The sequence below is a fragment of the Diabrotica virgifera genome, chromosome 3 (genome assembly GCF_917563875.1).
Source record: "Diabrotica virgifera virgifera chromosome 3, PGI_DIABVI_V3a".
Lineage (NCBI taxonomy): Eukaryota > Metazoa > Arthropoda > Insecta > Coleoptera > Chrysomelidae > Diabrotica > Diabrotica virgifera.
Genome location: NC_065445.1, coordinates 160,251,669 through 160,270,472, shown reverse-complemented (window position 1 = coordinate 160,270,472; position 18,804 = coordinate 160,251,669). Strand labels below are relative to the sequence as shown.

At 32.3% G+C, this 18,804-nt stretch overlaps 1 protein-coding gene across 5 annotated transcripts in view; it reads left to right on the top strand.

Moving 5' to 3' along the window:
- LOC126882177 (condensin complex subunit 1) overlaps positions 1–18,804 on the top strand; it is an 827,360-nt gene that overhangs the window by 197,296 nt on the left and 611,260 nt on the right. For all 5 annotated transcript variants that reach the window (XM_050646993.1, XM_050646992.1, XM_050646995.1 and 2 more), the window contains exons 5-6: positions 3,401–3,562; positions 14,339–14,509. In XM_050646993.1, the coding sequence (XP_050502950.1) occupies positions 3,401–3,562; positions 14,339–14,509 (333 nt within the window). The remainder of the gene's footprint in view (positions 1–3,400; positions 3,563–14,338; positions 14,510–18,804) is intronic.

The following is an 18,804-nucleotide window of genomic DNA, read 5'->3' as shown; positions in this document are numbered from 1 at the left end:
ATTCATTGTAGATGTAGACACCGATATACTATGACCATAGTTACATTTAATCTTTGTCAGCCATGTATTTAGAATTTATAAATAAATTTTAAAAAGTCAATCAAAATTAGATCAAAACTTCAAAATTAATCAATTTTTTAATCTTTTCTAAAATGTTTTCTGAAGAATTTTTATTGTTTCTATGTTTTTTTTTAAATGTTTAACAGCCGTTTTAGTAATAGTATTTTTAATTATGTATTGTAATCAACATTCTTTTATAATCTAAATTCTGGTAAGTTACTCATTAATATTTTTTATTCTTTCATACATGTTTTCTAAATTTTATCTTATTGCATTGTAGAAATTCTTGAGAAAGGAAATAAACATTTCCGAAAGCTTGAATATTGGATAATAGTGTACTTTAAGGCCCCAGTTTGACTTCTATACCCAAAAATAGTGAAATTCGTATTTCCTAATAAGTCAATTAAGATACTATTTGTATATATATAAAAGTGGTACTCTGTTTAACAAATCGTTATATTTCGCTGATTCTCATCAGCATCATCAGATGAAAGCTACAATATTTAAAAAATGGTACAATATTATATGATCTTTTTTTAACAATTTTTATCTTACCTAATTGAGGTTAACGGTAGTAAGATATTAAGATGACATCGAGATACTGCAATTTTGATATAAAATGGATGAAGTTTTGTTAATAGTGATGTATTACAATTCATTGAAATTATTTTTATATTGACAAGAAGGAAAATTTTTTGATTTGAAGTTGATTGAATCTCAATAAGGTGAAGTACTAGATATACTAAATATTGAATGTTATTGAGTGTTTTATGTGAGAAATAAGTTAGGTATAAATCGCTAATGTCACAAAAGCCTATTTGAATAAAATCTATTATGTCGGTTTTCTTTTAGTTGGAAAATTTAATATTATTTTGTGTATGTTAATTATTTATTTAAAATATGTATTTATTGATGTTGTTTTTCTAATTGTAATAAATAAGCATAAATTTCACTTAGATGTTCGACGTCTGATTTCTTATTTATTAAGTTATCTGTTTGACTGATAAATGCCATCTCGAGGAATAGTCTCTTGTTAAGATTATTTTCCATTGCAAGGATTTTTGTTTCATTGTAGTTCATTACATGTTGTTCATCATGTACGTGTTTTGCAAGGGAACATTTATCAGGATATAATCTACTGTCACTCTTGTGTGAAGTGATACGGCTTTTCAGGTGTCTATTCGTTTGGCCTATGTATTGTTTGTTACAATTCCACAAGGAATACAGTAGATTATGTTAGATAACTGGTCTTTAGGTGTTTTATCTTTAACTTTAGTGAAAATGGAACCGATTGTTAAAACTGTGTAATTAGCGATTTTAGTATTCTCATCAAGTGATTTAAAAATTCGTGTAAGTTTAGGTGTTAAGTCTTGTATAAATGGTAATTTAAAGTATTTAATTGTGGGTAATGGCGTGTTGGTTGTGGTGTGTACTATAGGGTTAACGTTTTGTGGTGTGTAATTAGGGTTAGTTTGTGTTACAGATAATGTATCATTTGTTGTATTGAATAGTAGTTTATTAAGTAATTTGTTTGGGTATGAATTTTCTAGAAAAAGCTGATGAAGGATTTTTAGGTTTTTATTATGGAGTGATTGATCTGCAATTTGTAAGACTCTATTTTTTATTTGTGTTATAAGATTAATTTTTGTATTATGTTTATGATATGACCAATAGTTGATATATCTTCCGGAGCTAATAGGTTTTCTATACCAATCTGTTATTATTACGTTGTTATTATTACGTATTAGTTTAGTGTCAAGGAATGGAACTGATTGATGTTTGTCTTCTGTTTCCACTGTAAATTGGATATGTGGGTCGAAATCGTTGAAGATGTATAAGAGTTCATTTATCATATCTTTTGGTAGGGCTAAGATTATGTCGTCAACGTATTTCTTTAAAAAGGTATTCTGAATGGAAGAACAGGGATGACTATATCTAAAAGATCATCCATAACATATGAGGCTAGAAAAGAACTTACACAGCCTCCCATGGGAGTGCCTATTTTTTGTTTATATATTTTGTTGTTAAAAGAGAAGTATGTGTTGTTGAATAGGAAGTTGACTAGTTCTAAGAAGGTATCTTTATCGATTTTACAATGTTTAGTTATGTCAGACCAATGTTTGTTAATGGATCTTATGCAAGCGTCCAGATAGATGTTAGTAAAAAGAGAAACGACATCCAAACTTACAAGAACGTAATTATTTGGTAGTTGTAATCCATTAAATATTGTTTTCACTTCCGGAAAAATTGTGTGATGTATTTGATTTAAAATGAATTCAAGAATTTTTTGTAATTGGGCAACAATGTCAACTTAGATCTCTAACGTAAATAATGACGTGCAACGGTAAGTAAATTAGACGGACTGTACATATTAACTTTCTAAGCATGCAGCTCTTTCATATGAGATATTGAAAAATGTTACAAGGTCTTTTCACCTGTATTGTTGACGGTGGTGAACAAGGGCACATTCAAGCAGTGACATATACGGGGAAAAAGGGGAAATTTCACCCCACTCCCCGTTAACAAGGTCCAAAAGTAAAGAAAAAAATTATTGAAACATAAAAATGTATTAGCTGACATGAAACTTAACCATAGACAGACAAATCAACCCAATAAAGTTATTATTTATGTGGTTTATGTAATTTAGGTTTATCTTTTTATGTCTTTTGGTTGGTGTTTCATTGGAAGTTCCCCCCCCCCCTAAGGCAACTTTCCCCTCACACGGCAAATGTCTAGATCCGCCACTGCATCTAAGTATTTTTGCATATGAATTTTGGTGAAAGTATTGTTTTGAATACATCAACCAAGATCATGTCATTCTATAGTTTATTTTTTAACCAGGAGGAGTAAACTAAAAAGACAGATTCACACCCAAGAAAATCACTAGAATATTAACCAAATAGATCTTCTTTTTTGGTTGATCTAGTCGACCCTCAACATCTATAAATATTATATTAAATTAATACGTCGCTAAAGAGTTCCAAAAACAACTGCCTTTTATATAAAAGCAGACTAACAATCTAAAAATTAAAGGAATAACACAGAAAACACAAAAATCGCCGATATAACTTAATTAACCTATGAAATGTCACTAGTGACAAAATTTGATAAATGTCATTAGTGTCAAAATTTTATAACAGTGGAGTAAACTTGCCTGCGGTTGGACCAATTATAAACAAGCAATACAGCGCGGTAAATTTGAATCACTCCTCTTGGTTAAAAAACAAACAATAGGTATGTTATAATGCAAATTTTAATATAAGAAATGTTTAGTGTTATATTATATTGTTTTTTTTTGTTTTTGTGTAGCAGTGTGTATCTAGCAATATTTTACTTTTAGCCTGCCAGTCTTAGAATCTCTGTAATAATGGTCATAGTGGAAGTTATATTGAGTAATTTGACAAGCAATGAACTAAGTGATGAGCAAAAAGAATTTAGAGATGAGCTACTTGAAATGATTTTGGAGCACACTGAAGATAATTCAGTTTTAGTCAGATCAAGGGTATGTATTAGGTCTGGATCCCGCGTATGAAAAAAAGTTGATTAATGGCAAGCTGAAAATTTAATAGCTTAAAGGTGTCTAGTCGGATAAACTTTGATATATGTCAGACCACGAAAACGGCACATTTATTTTGTCCGACAGAACAGACTTAAACTCTCCGAACAGGGAATAAACTCTCATGCAAAAATCAGACTGCTATGTATCACCTGTCACAATTCCTGTCATTTGACATTCTAATGTTCCACTCATTAAAACGTCCATTTGGTGATAAATAGCAGTCTGATTTTTGCATGAGAGTTTAAGTCTGTTCTGTCGGACAAAATAAATGTGACGTTTTCGTCAATGACAAAATCTATGGTCTTCATTCTGGTAGTAATTTTATTTAAATAATATACAGGGTTAGTGGCGAGGAACGCACCAAACTTAAGATTTATTTATTTCTCTAAAACCGGTTGAGGTGTGTAAATAAAATTTGGTGGGCTTTAAGACGTAGTTATTACGCATTTTTTGACATACAATTAAGAATTTTATATTCACCATTGGAGCGCGTACGGGTAATGGTCTGAAATTTTTTAAAGAAAACAAATAGTTCGCCCTTAGATATTTCAAATTAAAAATTATTTATGAATTCTCCGTTCAATTTCTGACAAACAATCTATCTTCCCATTTGTTCATAAGACGCTTCGTTTTCATGCAAAAAATAAAATATTTTAACGCTTACAAAGTATTAGAAATAAGTTTCTACACATTTATATAGAAACTTCGTCGATTACTTTGTAATTAATTTTTTAGATGGAAAATAAGCCACAATTAAATTGAAAAAATAATTTTATTAACGTTTCGAGGCCCAAATCGGGTTTCGTTGTCTTCTTCTTCTTCTTCTTTCTCGAAACTCCTTATGCCCCTCAGGGGCGTCGGAGGTTTTATTGCGGTCCTTTGCTAACTCTTTCATTTGTTGATGTGTTTTTCTTTTTTCCTGTCCAATATCTATAATCTGATCGATCCATCTCTTCCTTGGCATCCCTTTCCTTCTTTTACCATATCTTTTCGATTCCATCACCTGCTTTGGTAGTCTTCCCTGGTCCATTCTGTTAATGTGTCCATACCATTTTAATTTTCTTTTTTGTATCTTGGTTATTATCGATTCCTGTTTCAGTCTTTGTCTAATATCTTCATTTCTTATTCTGTCCAATTTTGTTTTTCCTGCTATTTTTCTTAGCTGCTTCATCTCCGCTGCGTTTATTGTACTGTCTATTTTTGCATTGTTTACCCATGTCTCACTTGCATATATTAAAGTTGGTACAGAGATTGCGTTGTATACCTTCAGTTTTATTTCTTTATCTATTTCTTTCTTTCCAAATATTGTTTTATTTAGTGCATAGTAGATCTTATTTACTTTTTTCGCTCTGTATGAGATTTCTTGATCTATCTTTCCATCCTCTGATATTATTACTCCAAGGTATTCAAACGTCGAGACTGTTTCTATTATTTCGTTTTTGCACCTAAATATCGTTTGGTTTATTTCTTCCCTTTTCTTTTGGGTTACTATCATGGTCTTCGTTTTCTTTACATTTACCTCCATTTTCAAATTTTCTATTTCCTCCACCCAGATATCGATTAATTTTTGCATTTTCTCTTTATTGTCTTCTATTAGTACTAAGTCATCTGCATATAGTAATCCCTCCATTCTCACTGGTACTAAATTCCTGTACCCTATTGTTGACTGTAATTGCCTTGACCTTCTTTTAGCGCTCTTCATTACTCTATCCATTACTAATATAAACAAAACTGGGCTGAGACTGTCCCCTTGTTTTATTCCTCTCCTTAGGTTTATTATTGGCGATCTGTTTCCGTTTATTTGTACTTTAGCAAGTACGTTTCTATATGTACTTTTTACCACGCTTACTATCTTTTGCGGGATTTAGAATCAAAAGCAGCTTTAATATCTATAAACGTAATATCTTACGTAATACGTAATATCTTCTCCTATTTCGTTTTTCCTTTCAATTATATTTCTCAGTATGTATATATTATCTGTTGGTCCTCTTTTCTTCCTAAAAGCCGCTTGTTCTTCTTCTAGTTTTCCTTCCAGTTCTTTCCTGAGCTTCCTTTCTATTATCCCCGTGTAGACTTTATATGCCACGGATGATAAGCATATAGCCCTATAGTTATCACATTCCGCTTCATCTCCTTTCTTGTGTATTGGTATCAATAAATTTTCTTCCCAGTCTTCCGGTATCTTTTCTGTTCTCCATGCTTCCCTCATTATTTCCAGTAGCCAAAGCTTGCCTCGTTCTCCCACGTATTTCATCATCTCCGGATCTATGTCATCGGCACCTCCCGCTTTTCCAATCTTTATTCTTGCCAATCCTTCTTCAATATCTTTGATATGAATTTCGTCTACTCGATTGTCTCTATCCACTTCTCTTGCCTGCTGTCCGCTCTCCTCATTTTGTTGGTTACTTACCTCGAATTTTTCTTTATAGTGCTTATTCCATATGGTTAGTATGTCTTGTATGTTTGTTTTTAATTCATTGCGCTCATTTCGAATTCCTCCTATTTGTTTCCTTTTTGTTCCTTTCATGCTTCTTATTTTATTCCAAAACTGTTTATTGTTATTCCCAAAACCTTCGTTCAATTCTTCACCGAATTCCTTCCAGCTCTTCTTCGCATCTTTTACTAGTTCTTTCACTATATTTCTCTGTCTTCTGTATTCGTCTCTGTCTTGCTCTTCATTTGTGTTTATGTTTCGCTTCCACATTTCTTTCTTCTTTTGTACAGCTTGCTTTATTTCCTTATTCCACCATCCAGTTCTTTTATTATCCTTCCCATTCTTTCTTATTCCACATACTTGTTTTGCAGTGTTCCATAACGTGTCTCTCAATTTTTTCCATCTCTCTTCCATATTCCATATTTCCTCATTGTTTTCATGCTGTTCAAGTATTTTATCTGTCTCTCTTTGGTATAACTTCCTCATTTCCATATTTTTCATCTTATGTATTGCTATTCTTGTATATTGAGGACTCTCTATTATTTCCATTAGTTTCATGTTTATCTCTGCTGTCACTAGTCTGTGTTGGGTACCGAGTTCGGCTTCGTTCTCTGTTTTTATATTTTGTATCGTTAGTTCTGCGTCTCGAGGATATACTATGTAGTCAATTATGCTTCTCGCATTTCTTTCTTCTGCCACGTATGTATATTTTTCGTTTCTCGGTTGATACCAGAAAGAATTACCTATTAATAAGTCATTTATTTGGCAGAAACTTATCATTCTTCTACCATTTCTATTTATCGTCTCTTCTCCATACCTTCCCAAGCAGCCTAATGCCATATTTTCATCATATCCTTTTCGTGCATTCCAGTCTCCTAGTAAAATGATGTTTTTGCTTTCCTCTTGTATCTCATCAATAATTTTCTGTATCTCATCATAGAATAGTTCTGTTTTTTCATGCTCTGTTCCTTCTACCGGTGCATATACCTGTATTATGTGACATTCTTCTTCTTCTAACTCTATTTTTATGTATATGGTTCTTGATGATACTGGTTTGAATTTAGTTATTCTTCTATTCATTTCTTTCGTTACAACTATTCCCACGCCTTCTTTTGCCCTTTGTCCTATCTGAACTCCGGAATAGTATAGTATGTGCTGCCCTCCGATATCGACAATTCCATTTCCTACTTTTTTCGTCTCGCTTACTCCTATCAACTGCAGCTCAAATCTTTCCATTTCCTCTGTTAATTCACGTTCCTTTCCTGTTATCGAGGTTATATTCCATGTACATCTGACTCATTTATATTGGCAATTCAGACGTATATTATACATTGTAAAGTAGAAGACTTTAAAATGATATCGTCAATATTTATGAGTTGCGTTCCTGGGACGACTTTACTAAAAGATAGTTCATTCGATTACATGAAATCAATCCCAACTCAAGAATATCCGTCACAAAAAATTATAGCATGTGATCTATATGTCATGCGTCCCAGGAACGCAACTCATAAATATTGACGATATCATTTTAAAGTCTTCTACTTTAAAATGTATAATATACGTCTGAATTGCCAATATAAATGAGTCAGATTAAGGCCGGCCGTTGTATGAAAGAGAGGTCCCCAACTGGCGGTACAACAGAGAGAAAAGATTCTTTCCCGAGAGATGCTGCCTCTATCGGAGAAATAACGCAATAGATAATAGATATCTAAGCGCGGCCGCAAACGGCAGACTTTTTAGTGAGTCGATAGTTTAGTTAAGTACAGAGAGTATGCAGGTGCGGCCTCGCTAAGACGACTCGAAATCGTTTTATATATCAGGTACGAACTTTCGGTTTAAGGACGGGGTCTCGCTGAAAATTTTACTTGGATAAATACTGTGCTCGTATCTCGTGGTAAAATCTAAACCAAAAGTATTGGAGAAATCTATTTTAGTCCATGTGGTGAGACCGCTCCCGTCTGGAAAAATTTCTGATTCGGTTTCTTTGTGGATTACTATTCAAAAATGTCCCCTCTAAACAAATCTGAAGGGTGCCGGGCAGAAATTGTTTAAACAATTTTTATAAACAAATAGAAAAGATCACGTTTTTTTGCCCCGGAACATATATTTTTAAGTTTATTGGGTCATTCTAAACAAGAAAAGTATCTTGTAATGTTTTTCAAAAATTGATAGTTTTCGAGTTATAGGTGATTTAAAATCTGAAAAGTGCGAAAATGCTCATTGTCGAGGCCTAAAAACTCATATTTAAATTAGAATTTTTGAGGTTACCAGATTCTTAAATTGAAGTTTAAACATTCAGCTTCAAGATTCTGAAGAGTGATTGTGTCTAACCCTAATTTAAACCGTCGTGTTTTAATTGTTCGTGTTTTAATTGTTAAATATGCATGTCCATCCGATTTTTTGTCGATGCGGCGCGCTCTCTTTCAAAAATCTCCAATTTTCCTCCAAAAAATATTTTTTCTAGATTGTTTGGGACATTTTAAATAAAATAAGTTTCTTGACATTTTTCTCAAAAGTTAACAGTTTTAAAGTTATAAGCGATTTAAAATCAAAAAATGCGTTGTTTTGGCATTTTTCGGATTTTAAATCGCTTATAACTTTAAAACCATTAACTTTGGAGAAAAATGTCAAGAAACTTATTTTATTTAGAATATCACAAAGAATCTAGAAAAAATATTATTTAGAGGAAACTAGAAGATTTTTGAAATAGAGCTCGCCGCACCGGCAAATAAATCGGATAAACATGCATATTTAACAAGTAAAAAAACGGTATAAATTAAGGTTAGACGCGATCACTCTTGAGAATCTTGAAGATTAATGTTTAGTCTTCAATTTAAGTATCTGGTAACCTCAAGAATACTAATTTAAATATGAGTTTTTAGCCTCGAAAATGTGTATTTTCGCATTTTTCAGATTTTAAATCGCCTATAACTCGAAAACTATCAATTTAAGAAAAATTGCAAGATACCTTTCTTGTTTAGAATGACCTTGAAAACCTAAAAATATATGTTCCAGAACAAAAAAATGTAATCTTGTATTTGTTTAAAAAAATTGTTTAAACAAATTCTGCCCCAAAATTTTGCCCGGCACCCTTCAGATTTGTTTAAAGGTGACATTTTTGAATAGGAATCCACAAAGAAACCCAATTATAAATTTTTTCGGACGGGAGCGGTCTCACCACATGAACTATTTCGCATATTGGTTCATCATAGTTTGTTACCTACTTTTCATGTCCAAATATTATAAAATTATACCAGGGAAGAACAATTATATCACTCAAATTTGTCTAAATGTCTAGTTTTATTAAAATGTAATATATTAAAAATTGATTTATTTATGAATTGGGTAATATCTTGTGTAATAAAAGTTGTAAATTATCATTTATTTTACTATTTCTTTAAATTGCCCCAAAAGCGGCTTACATGAAAGCAAGCGGCACGTGCCATGCGAACGCCTAATTGGCAGGAGGTGGTACCGGCGGCACTACAATCGATTCGTACTGTAAACAACTGGGAACAAGGATCGAGCAGTAAAATCAATGATAATCCTTTAAAGATTTTTGGCGGTGTTTTTTAAACAGCAGTCGTTTGCGGTAGGGCGGCGGCAATTAATATGTTAATTTGTCAACAATTAATCAACAATTATAATTTATTGATTCTCAATTACAGGACAATACCTACAAAAAATTTTACTTGAACTTGACTGACATTCCATTTTTATATTTTTCTTGACATTACATCAAAACTGCCTATATTGTCAATACGTAAATCAGAATACCATCTACTTTTATTTTTGTATATTCTAATAAATTTTAATAGTTTTTTTCTAAAAACGTGTTAAAAATGCAATAATACAGTTTAAATTAAATTTTAAAAAAACTTTTAAACCACCTTTTTCAAATTGCGCAAGTTTTATTATTAATATTAATGTTAATAAATGAAATATAAATATTTTGACGTTTCACAATTTGACAATTCACTTTTTTTGGCAATGCTAAAGTAGCATTTTTAACACGTTTGTAGAAAAATATATTTAAAAACACTAATATATTCTTTCCACACCTTTTCTGGACTGATACATACATAAATTAAAACATTTAGTAACGAACTCCATACTGTCTGTGTGCGCATGCGCGCAGATTAATAAAATTTCACCCTCAATGAAATCGCGCCTAAAGAAGTATAACTTCAAAAAATTATTTTCATTGGTATTTTTAATACGTTTGTATTAAAATTCATTTAATACTTCCCTGTATTGTTTAAAAATTAGGTACTTTGCAAAGAAAGAAAAATCTTCGGAAATTTGTGATGGCAATTTAATACCTAATCATAACATACCATAACATTAACTTAAAAGTGATGAGTCAATTCCCGATTACCACACTCTCCTCAACTCAAGTGTCAAGAGGAGTGTAAAAAATTACATAATTAAAAACTAATGGTTCCGCGGCTTTCTTTGACTGTGAATTTTAAAAATTTAGCCCAATTCAGAGAATCACGTTTGTCATATCTATTTCAATGTCAGATGAAATGAACTTTTAATAAATATGATCTTCATTTCCTATTACCGATTCCGGCTATTCCCTAAAATAAAATGTTTCATCATAATGGCTGACCTGAGTAAAAATCACTTATTTATAAATTAAATTTGAATTATAGGCCTGGAACTCGCGTACAAAAAAGAAGTTGATTAATAGCAAGCTGAAAATTTGTAACTTAACTGTGTCTAGTCGGACAAACTTTGATGTATGGGAACACTGAAATAGGCGAAGCTTTAATTGTGGAACAGGTTAAAAATTTGGAACGTCAGATTACGAAAACATTCCATGTATTTTGTCGGACAGAACCAATTCCAATTGATTTGTTACCATTTCATTAAACACTTATGCAAAAATCAGACTGGTATTATCACCAACTGAGCATTTTAATAAGTCCAACACGAAGAACATGTCAAATGACAGGAATTATATTTTTGATAAATAGCAGTCTGATTTTTGCATGAGAGTTTAATGAAACAGTAACAAATCAATTGGAAGTTCTGTTCGACAAAATACATGGAGCGTTTTCGTAATCTGACGTTCCAAATTTTTAAACTGTTCTACAATTAAAACTTCTCCTATTCCAGTGTTCCCGTACCGTACATCAAAGTTTGTCCGTCTAGACACAGTTATTAAGCTATTAACAAATTTTTAAGCTTGCTATAAATCAACTTTTTTTGGTACGCGTGATCCAGGCCTATTATGGTTGTTTGGAATAATTACTTCAGCATAATTGCAAGTTCTTTTTACGTTTTAACCTGGATGATTCAAAAATAGGGAAATCCCCTGAAAACTTTAGGAAAGCCCTATCCCTATGGTTACGAGTATGCGCAGTAACGAAAAATGTATGTTATGCATAATTATATGTTATTGCGCATGCGCGTTATCTAGTGAAATTCTAGTTATTTTTTTCAGTGACCGACGGACAGACAGCCTAGATCAAAGTTATCACCTTTAGTACCATTCTTGGATTATAAGCTTTCATTTGACGCCTCATTTGTCAATGACAGATGAGTTATATTCGCGGTCGGATGGACAGACGGACAGACAGCCTAGGTCAAATTTCTCACCTTTAGTATCATCCTTGGATTATAAGCTTTCATTTGACACCTCATTTGTCATTCTACCTGGTATAATGACGGAGGAGTTATATTCGCGGTCGGACAGACCGACGGACAAACAGCCTAGATTAAAGTTATCACCTTTAGTACCATCCTTGGATTATAAGCTTTCATTTGACGCCTCATTTGTCAATGACAGATGAGTTATATTCGCGGTCGGATGGACAGACGGACAGACAGCCTAGGTCAAATTTCTCACCTTTAGTACCATCCTTGGATTATAAGCTTTCATTTGACACCTCATTTGTCATTCTACCTGGTATAATGACGGAGGAGTTATATTCGCGGTCGGACAGACCGACGGACAGACAGCCTAGGTCAAATATCTCACCTTTAGTACCATCCTTGGATTATAAGCTTTCATTTGACACCTCATTTGTCATTCTACCTGGTATAATGACAGATGAGTTATATTCGCGGTCGGATGGACAGACGGACAGACAGCCTAGGTCAAATTTCTCACCTTTAGTACCATCCTTGGATTATAAGCTTTCATTTGACACCTCATTTGTCATTCTACCTGGTATAATGACGGAGGAGTTATATTCGCGGTCGGACAGACCGACGGACAGACAGCCTAGGTCAAATATCTCACCTTTAGTACCATCCTTGGATCATAAGCTTTCATTTGACACCTCATTTGTCATTATAGCTGGTATATTGACGGAGGAGTTGTGATTACAGACAGACGGACAGACGGACGTGTATAATTCAAAGTTTTCACATTTTTTCAAAATTGGGTGAAAACAATATATTATTCCAAATACGCCCTGCTAATAATGAACCACCCGCATCCCTCAAAACGTTAGTACTCTGTACAGTACCGAAATTTCCAAAGGAAAGTTTCAAACGGGCCATTACGCTTCTGAATTTTGCATATGTATATAATATTTTTCGTAGCGCCATCTTATACATAATGGCTACATTAACAGAGCTTAGATTCTTACAGATTCCTATACTTTATTCGTATTATATGTCCAATATTTACGTTTCACATGCCAATTTCTATTAATTGCAGAAATTTATTTTAAGTACACCACGCAAAAAGTACTTTATTAATTCACATTTTTTTAACGTTATATTCTTCCATTACATATATTGTAGTGCTAGACGGAATTTTATCATGAAATTCATTTAAATACTTGAGTAATTTAGATATAAACGCTCTTATATTTATTGAGAAAAAAGCAAAACTTTCACATTTTTTTATAAACAATACACAACAGGTAGGATAGCAAAAATATGGCTGTAATTAGCGACATATATTGTTAGTAGGTTAAGCATTTTTCGGTATACATATATGCTCTAGATTATGAGTGGTGTACTTTATAAAGGTGATGAGATCGCCTATACTTATAACATTACCAATGGCCGGCCTTAAATAAATTATTAGAAGAATTTTTTTACTTAGCAACAACAACATTTTTGTTTAATTTAGTAGTATTTTGTATTTTGACAACGAAACCCGATTTGGGCTTCGAAACGTTAATAAAATTATTTTTTCAATTTAATTGTGGCTTATTTCCCATCTAAATAGTTAATCATAAAAATGTCACAAGGAAATAGCTTCAGAATACTTTGTAAGCGTAAGATGTTCTATTGTAGCGTATATTATACAGTCTTAAGTTTTTTGCGTTCCTCCCCACTCACCCTGGAAATTATTTTATTAAAGGAAATGTTATACTATATTATAAGATAGTTCGGTCTAGCTAATTTAGAGATTTATAAAAGTACTTCACTTAATTCAAGTTAACAGATTGAAAAATCAATATTTTTAAGTACGTACATATACAGTGTGTCAATTTGAAAAGTTTCCACCCCCTATAATTTGGTCCCTATAGAAAATCTAAAAATATGCAAAAATACGTCAAATTTATTTGTGAGGGGGACATTTTGTAGACAAGTTTTCAACAAAATTACATCAACCCTATAGCGGGGGCGGACACAACCCCCAAAATCTTCAATGAAAAGGGGGGTTGAGTGATACCTCATTTTAAAGGTCATTAAATTACCTTTTCAAAAATACCACATGCCTTATATTTCTTTTCAGTACTTTTGGAAAAATTTTGGACTCAATACTCTAAAAAATTTTGGACTTCTGAACTCTATACTTTATATCTTTACGGTTTTACTTGATTTTTCCAAAAATACTCTAAATACTTCAACACCCCAAAAAAAATTCAATTTGGAGTTCAATACTCCAAAAAAATTTTTGGAGTTCTGAACTCGATATTTAATTATTAAAATTAATTATAAAAAAATTTAAATTACTGAAAAGAAATATAATGTATGTGGCATTTTTGAAAAGGTAATCGAACTACCTTTAAAATGAGGTATCACTCAACCCCCCTTTCCATTAAAGATTTTGGGGGTTGTGTCCGCCACCGCTAGAGGGTTAGTGTAATTTAGTTGAAAACTGGTCTATAAAATGTCCCCTCACAAATAAATTTGACGTGTTTTTGTATATTTTTAGATTTTCTATAGGGACCAAATTATAGGGGTGGCAACTTTTTTGACACCCTATATAATGTAAGTTTAGAAATTGTTACATAATAATTATCAGCATAAATTTCTAATAGTTCTTACGTTCATGTATTGGTTGGTTTTATTATAAAAATTATTTTTAGGTTTTCCAACAGTGGGCTCGAATGCAAAGAGAAATGGCCATACCTTTGAAGTACCAATTAAAAGTTCTGGAAAAAGCTGTAGAGCATTTGTGCGACAAAGGTTCTATGGCCAGAAAATTTGCTATAAATTGTGTTTCCACTTTCTTATCATGCAACGCATTTAGTGCCAATGTAAGTATCTATATGTATTGTCAAATTAATAAAAAAAAAAGGAAATTTGACAAATGTTTTTTGGGACATAAATACGATGATATAAATAACGGTCTTTTATCAGTTTCTAGCAGCTTATACTATACTGCCCTGCTTAGTAAAATCGTCCGATCTACAATTTTCGTTTTTTCTTGATAAGGTTATATTCCACTACTATTAAACATTTATCATCTTATTGCCTAGTCAGAAATTCCTTTCTGCCACCTCAAATCGTACAAAAGCGTAAATTTGTTTGTCCTTTCTACAATTAACAGCCGTTGTGCTTGGAATAAACGTCCTATATGCTATCTACTTAGTTAAAGCGTCCTATCTGCATCAAAGATTGCGAAGATAGGACTTTTTGGCTAAGTAAGTCATGTTGAAATCATTCAACGTGTGAAATTAATGTTCATCTAGTGTCTATACGAAATATGTGACTATAAAAAATAGTGGGAAATTACTGTAAGTCATATAAATACCCGATCACTTGTCATACAGATATTTGAAAAATAATTGGATGTGATAATTTTTGTTGATTTATTGAAATATAAAATACGTAACAGTTTTGCCTCTTTTTTTTAATAAACTTATCTAATAAGAAAATTGATGCTACTATGGTATGCTGTCTACCGTAGCATTTCTACTATAGCTTGCGGTCTACCGAGGGATGCGCTAATGCCGACAAAAAAATCTTTTTTTTTCTTCTTTATGGCCTTTAGGAACTGCGCCCATCTAGCCAGTAACACTTCTTAAAATCAACGCCTAACCAAACCTACAATACACCAAGACCATTACGAATCCAATCTGACAATCAAGGGTAGGGAAGGGAAAAAAACTTTTCGCACCCAGGTCGTTCAGGGTGACTAACCACAGACTAAGTAGGGTTTCGGGGTATTATTACCGGGGAGATAAAGCAAAGGTAGCAAGCTAGACCTAATCTAAAGTTTCAATTTACACGACTTAACATAATCTAGAAGAATCCTAAAGATTGACGGTTTGTTTAAAGCTAGTAAGTTCGTCAGATTATATGGGGGATAAACGTTTTCTTGCAATAGCTGCATATTCAATAGATTTCTTTGTGTCACATATTTGTCATATGCAAAAAATATATTATCCAAGTCACTTATTGTATTGCAATTTTCGCACAAATCGGACTGTATTACATTGATTTTATATAGATGTGCTAGATAACAGGCATGGCCAAATTTTAGTTCGAGAAATAGTAACAATATATAACAATAGTAACAATATGTCTTGAAAAATCTAAATTTTTATGTCAATAATCTGTCGGGATTTTCGGATGTAAAAGGGTATACCTTGTCGGACAATTTATACTGTATTGATTCCATTGAAGTTTCCAGTTATCATGTAGTCTGGTTTTACTTATGGTTATACATTCTTGAACTCCAATATCATTCAATATGTTTCCTCGCTACTGAAAATTCTGTCATTTACCAATCTACTGATCTACTTTTTCATTATTTTCAAGACCAATATGAGCTTTTATCCACCTGAATACTATATTACACTGCATAGTTGTTAGATTAGATAATAGTATTTTTAATTCTTTGATGTAGGGCAGCGGTTCTCAATCTGTGGTACATGTACCACTGGTGGTACATATCATTATTTGCGGTGGTACACAAAGCGCAAAAACAGCCAAAATCAGCACGACTATTATAGTTAATTAGATTACCTAACTAGATAGGTAGGTATTTCGGTTAGGTGGTACCAAAAATAATAAAAAGTACTTTGTGGTACATGACTCAAAAAGATTGAACCAGTGATGTAGGGATTTACGTTAACATAATTTTCGTCTAGTTGACTAGAGAAACTTTTTAAAACTAATAATTTGTCCGATAATATGTTTATTTAGCTATGCTATGGTTTATACAGTGCTAGTCAAAAGTCCGTACCCCCCCTCGTATCTTTTGAACGGTTATAGCTATAATAGTGAAATTTGGAAGGAGGAAATACACGGACGTAAGCTTCTTAACTAGTCATGACAGGTGACGTAACAGTGACAGATGAGTTTACAGCGCCACTGTGACAGATAATTTTAAATGGGACCTTATGGCAAGTGATACCTCGTTTGAAAAGTAATGAAAATACCTATTCAGTCATACTAATTTTGTTTGAGTTTAAGCTAATTTTGATGAATAAATGAAATAAATAAAAAATTGTAGTTTCGCATTTAATTAAAAAAATTCAAAATTCCGCCTATGATTACTTGTCAAAAAGGTTGACGTTGACGTAAAAACTACTAGAGAATTGAAAAACGTCATCTTTTTGACAAAAAAACTCATAGGCGGACATTTGAATTTTTATTAATTAAATGCGAAAGTACAATATTATATTTATTTAATTTTTTCACCAAAATCAAAATCAACTTAAACCCAAAAAAATTAGTATAACTGAATAGGTATTTTGAATACCTTTCAAATGAGGTATCACTTGCCATAAAGTCCCATTTAAAATTATCAGTCACAGTGGCTCTGTAACGTCATCTGTCACTATTACGCCACCTGTCATGACTAGTTAAGAAGCTTACCTCCGTTTATTTCCTTCCTCCAAATTTCACTATTATAGGTATAACCGTTCAAAATATACGAGGGGGGGTACGGACTTTTGACTAGCACTGTATATAGCTATGGTTTCTGCTGAAAATATTGATGTGTTGGAATTAAGTTAAAATTTTTCTTTCTTCTAAAAACACCATCACTTATTTTGGAAATATCGGTATATATTTGTAGGTGATTAGGGTATTTTGCAGTATAATCATTAAGGGTAGTTTTGCTAAGTGTGTGACGTTCAGAATATGAGAGAATTAGAATTGTTGATGTTTCTAAAACCTGAAATAAATCCGAATGAGGTGTTTTTAATAATTTTGCTACTTTTGTGCAAGTATTACGAAATGCTGAACATAAAGTGGGAGAGGTTTTTTTAGACCAATATTTTATTGTTAAATCGAAGTAGTTTAATGCAGAAATGATCTTACTTAATATTGGATCTTTTATGTAGGATTTTAGAATAAACTTTTCAGATAAAAATTGCCTTCTGAGTTCTAAGGGAGGTTCTAGAGCTTCCATACGCGAAGGTTCACAGGGAGTAGAGCACATTGCTTCCAAACATAGTCTTAAAGCAGTATTTTGTATTGCTTCTAACCGTTTTAAAATGTATTGACTGGCCGAACCATAAAAAATACACCCATAATCTATTGTCGATCGGATGAAAGCTTTATAAAACATTAAACAGGTTTGTGTGTCACATCTCCATTAAGTTTTCCGAAGAAGTTTAAGAAAATTTAATCCTTTATAACATGTTGTCTCTATTTTTTGGATGAATGGTTCTAAGTAAGTTTTTTGTCCAGTGTTATGCCAAGATACATTACTCTATTTGTTATGGGAAATATTACAATATTACCCAACGGTGGTGTATTATGCCTTGTAAAAAACACTATATTTGATTTTTCTGGAGATAATGAAAACCAATTGAATCAAATTTAGATATAAGAGAATTTATATTTGATTTTAGATTTCTTATACAGCTCTCAAACGTTTTGTCAGTGTTTATATGACAAAATCGTCAGCATATTGTATGATACTAAATATGCTATTTTTTTCGTGAACTTCCCTGGTATATATATTAAAAAGAAGACGGGAAATAACTGAACCCTGTGGTAAACGGACCTATTATATTATTATTACCATTTGACATATTATATTGTAAATTCTGGATGGAATATCTATTTTAAGTAATTTTTTTCTTAAGATCATTGGGTCTATACAATCGTAAGCTCCTTTAATGTCAAGGAATCCAGCACCTAAGTCATCATTTTGAATGGCACAGCTGAATGTCTAGAGTTAAAAAAATCTTTACAAAGTGAATAAAACGCATAAATCGTATAGATAGAGATCGCAAAAATTATTATTTTAATTTTACAAATCAATACTTAATAATAATAATAATTTAATTTGCCACATCAGTTTGTTATTTTAGTTGGGAATAAGCCATTGTTGTGGCTTATTTCCAACTAACAGTGTGTATTTGGATTCTGAGCAGTAAACACGTACCATATCGCTCTCGAGATTCAAGTTCCAAGTTTATCTGCCGGTCTCGGCTATCAACCGGAACTATAGTTCAGAGAAATAAGGAAAAAAAATAGCATGTTGGTGACACAACCCCCTCCAGGCCGAAACCAAATTTTTTGAGTAGTGTGGACATCTATAATAATCACCTATATGTTTCCTGCAGCCGATTTTGATGATATACATAGT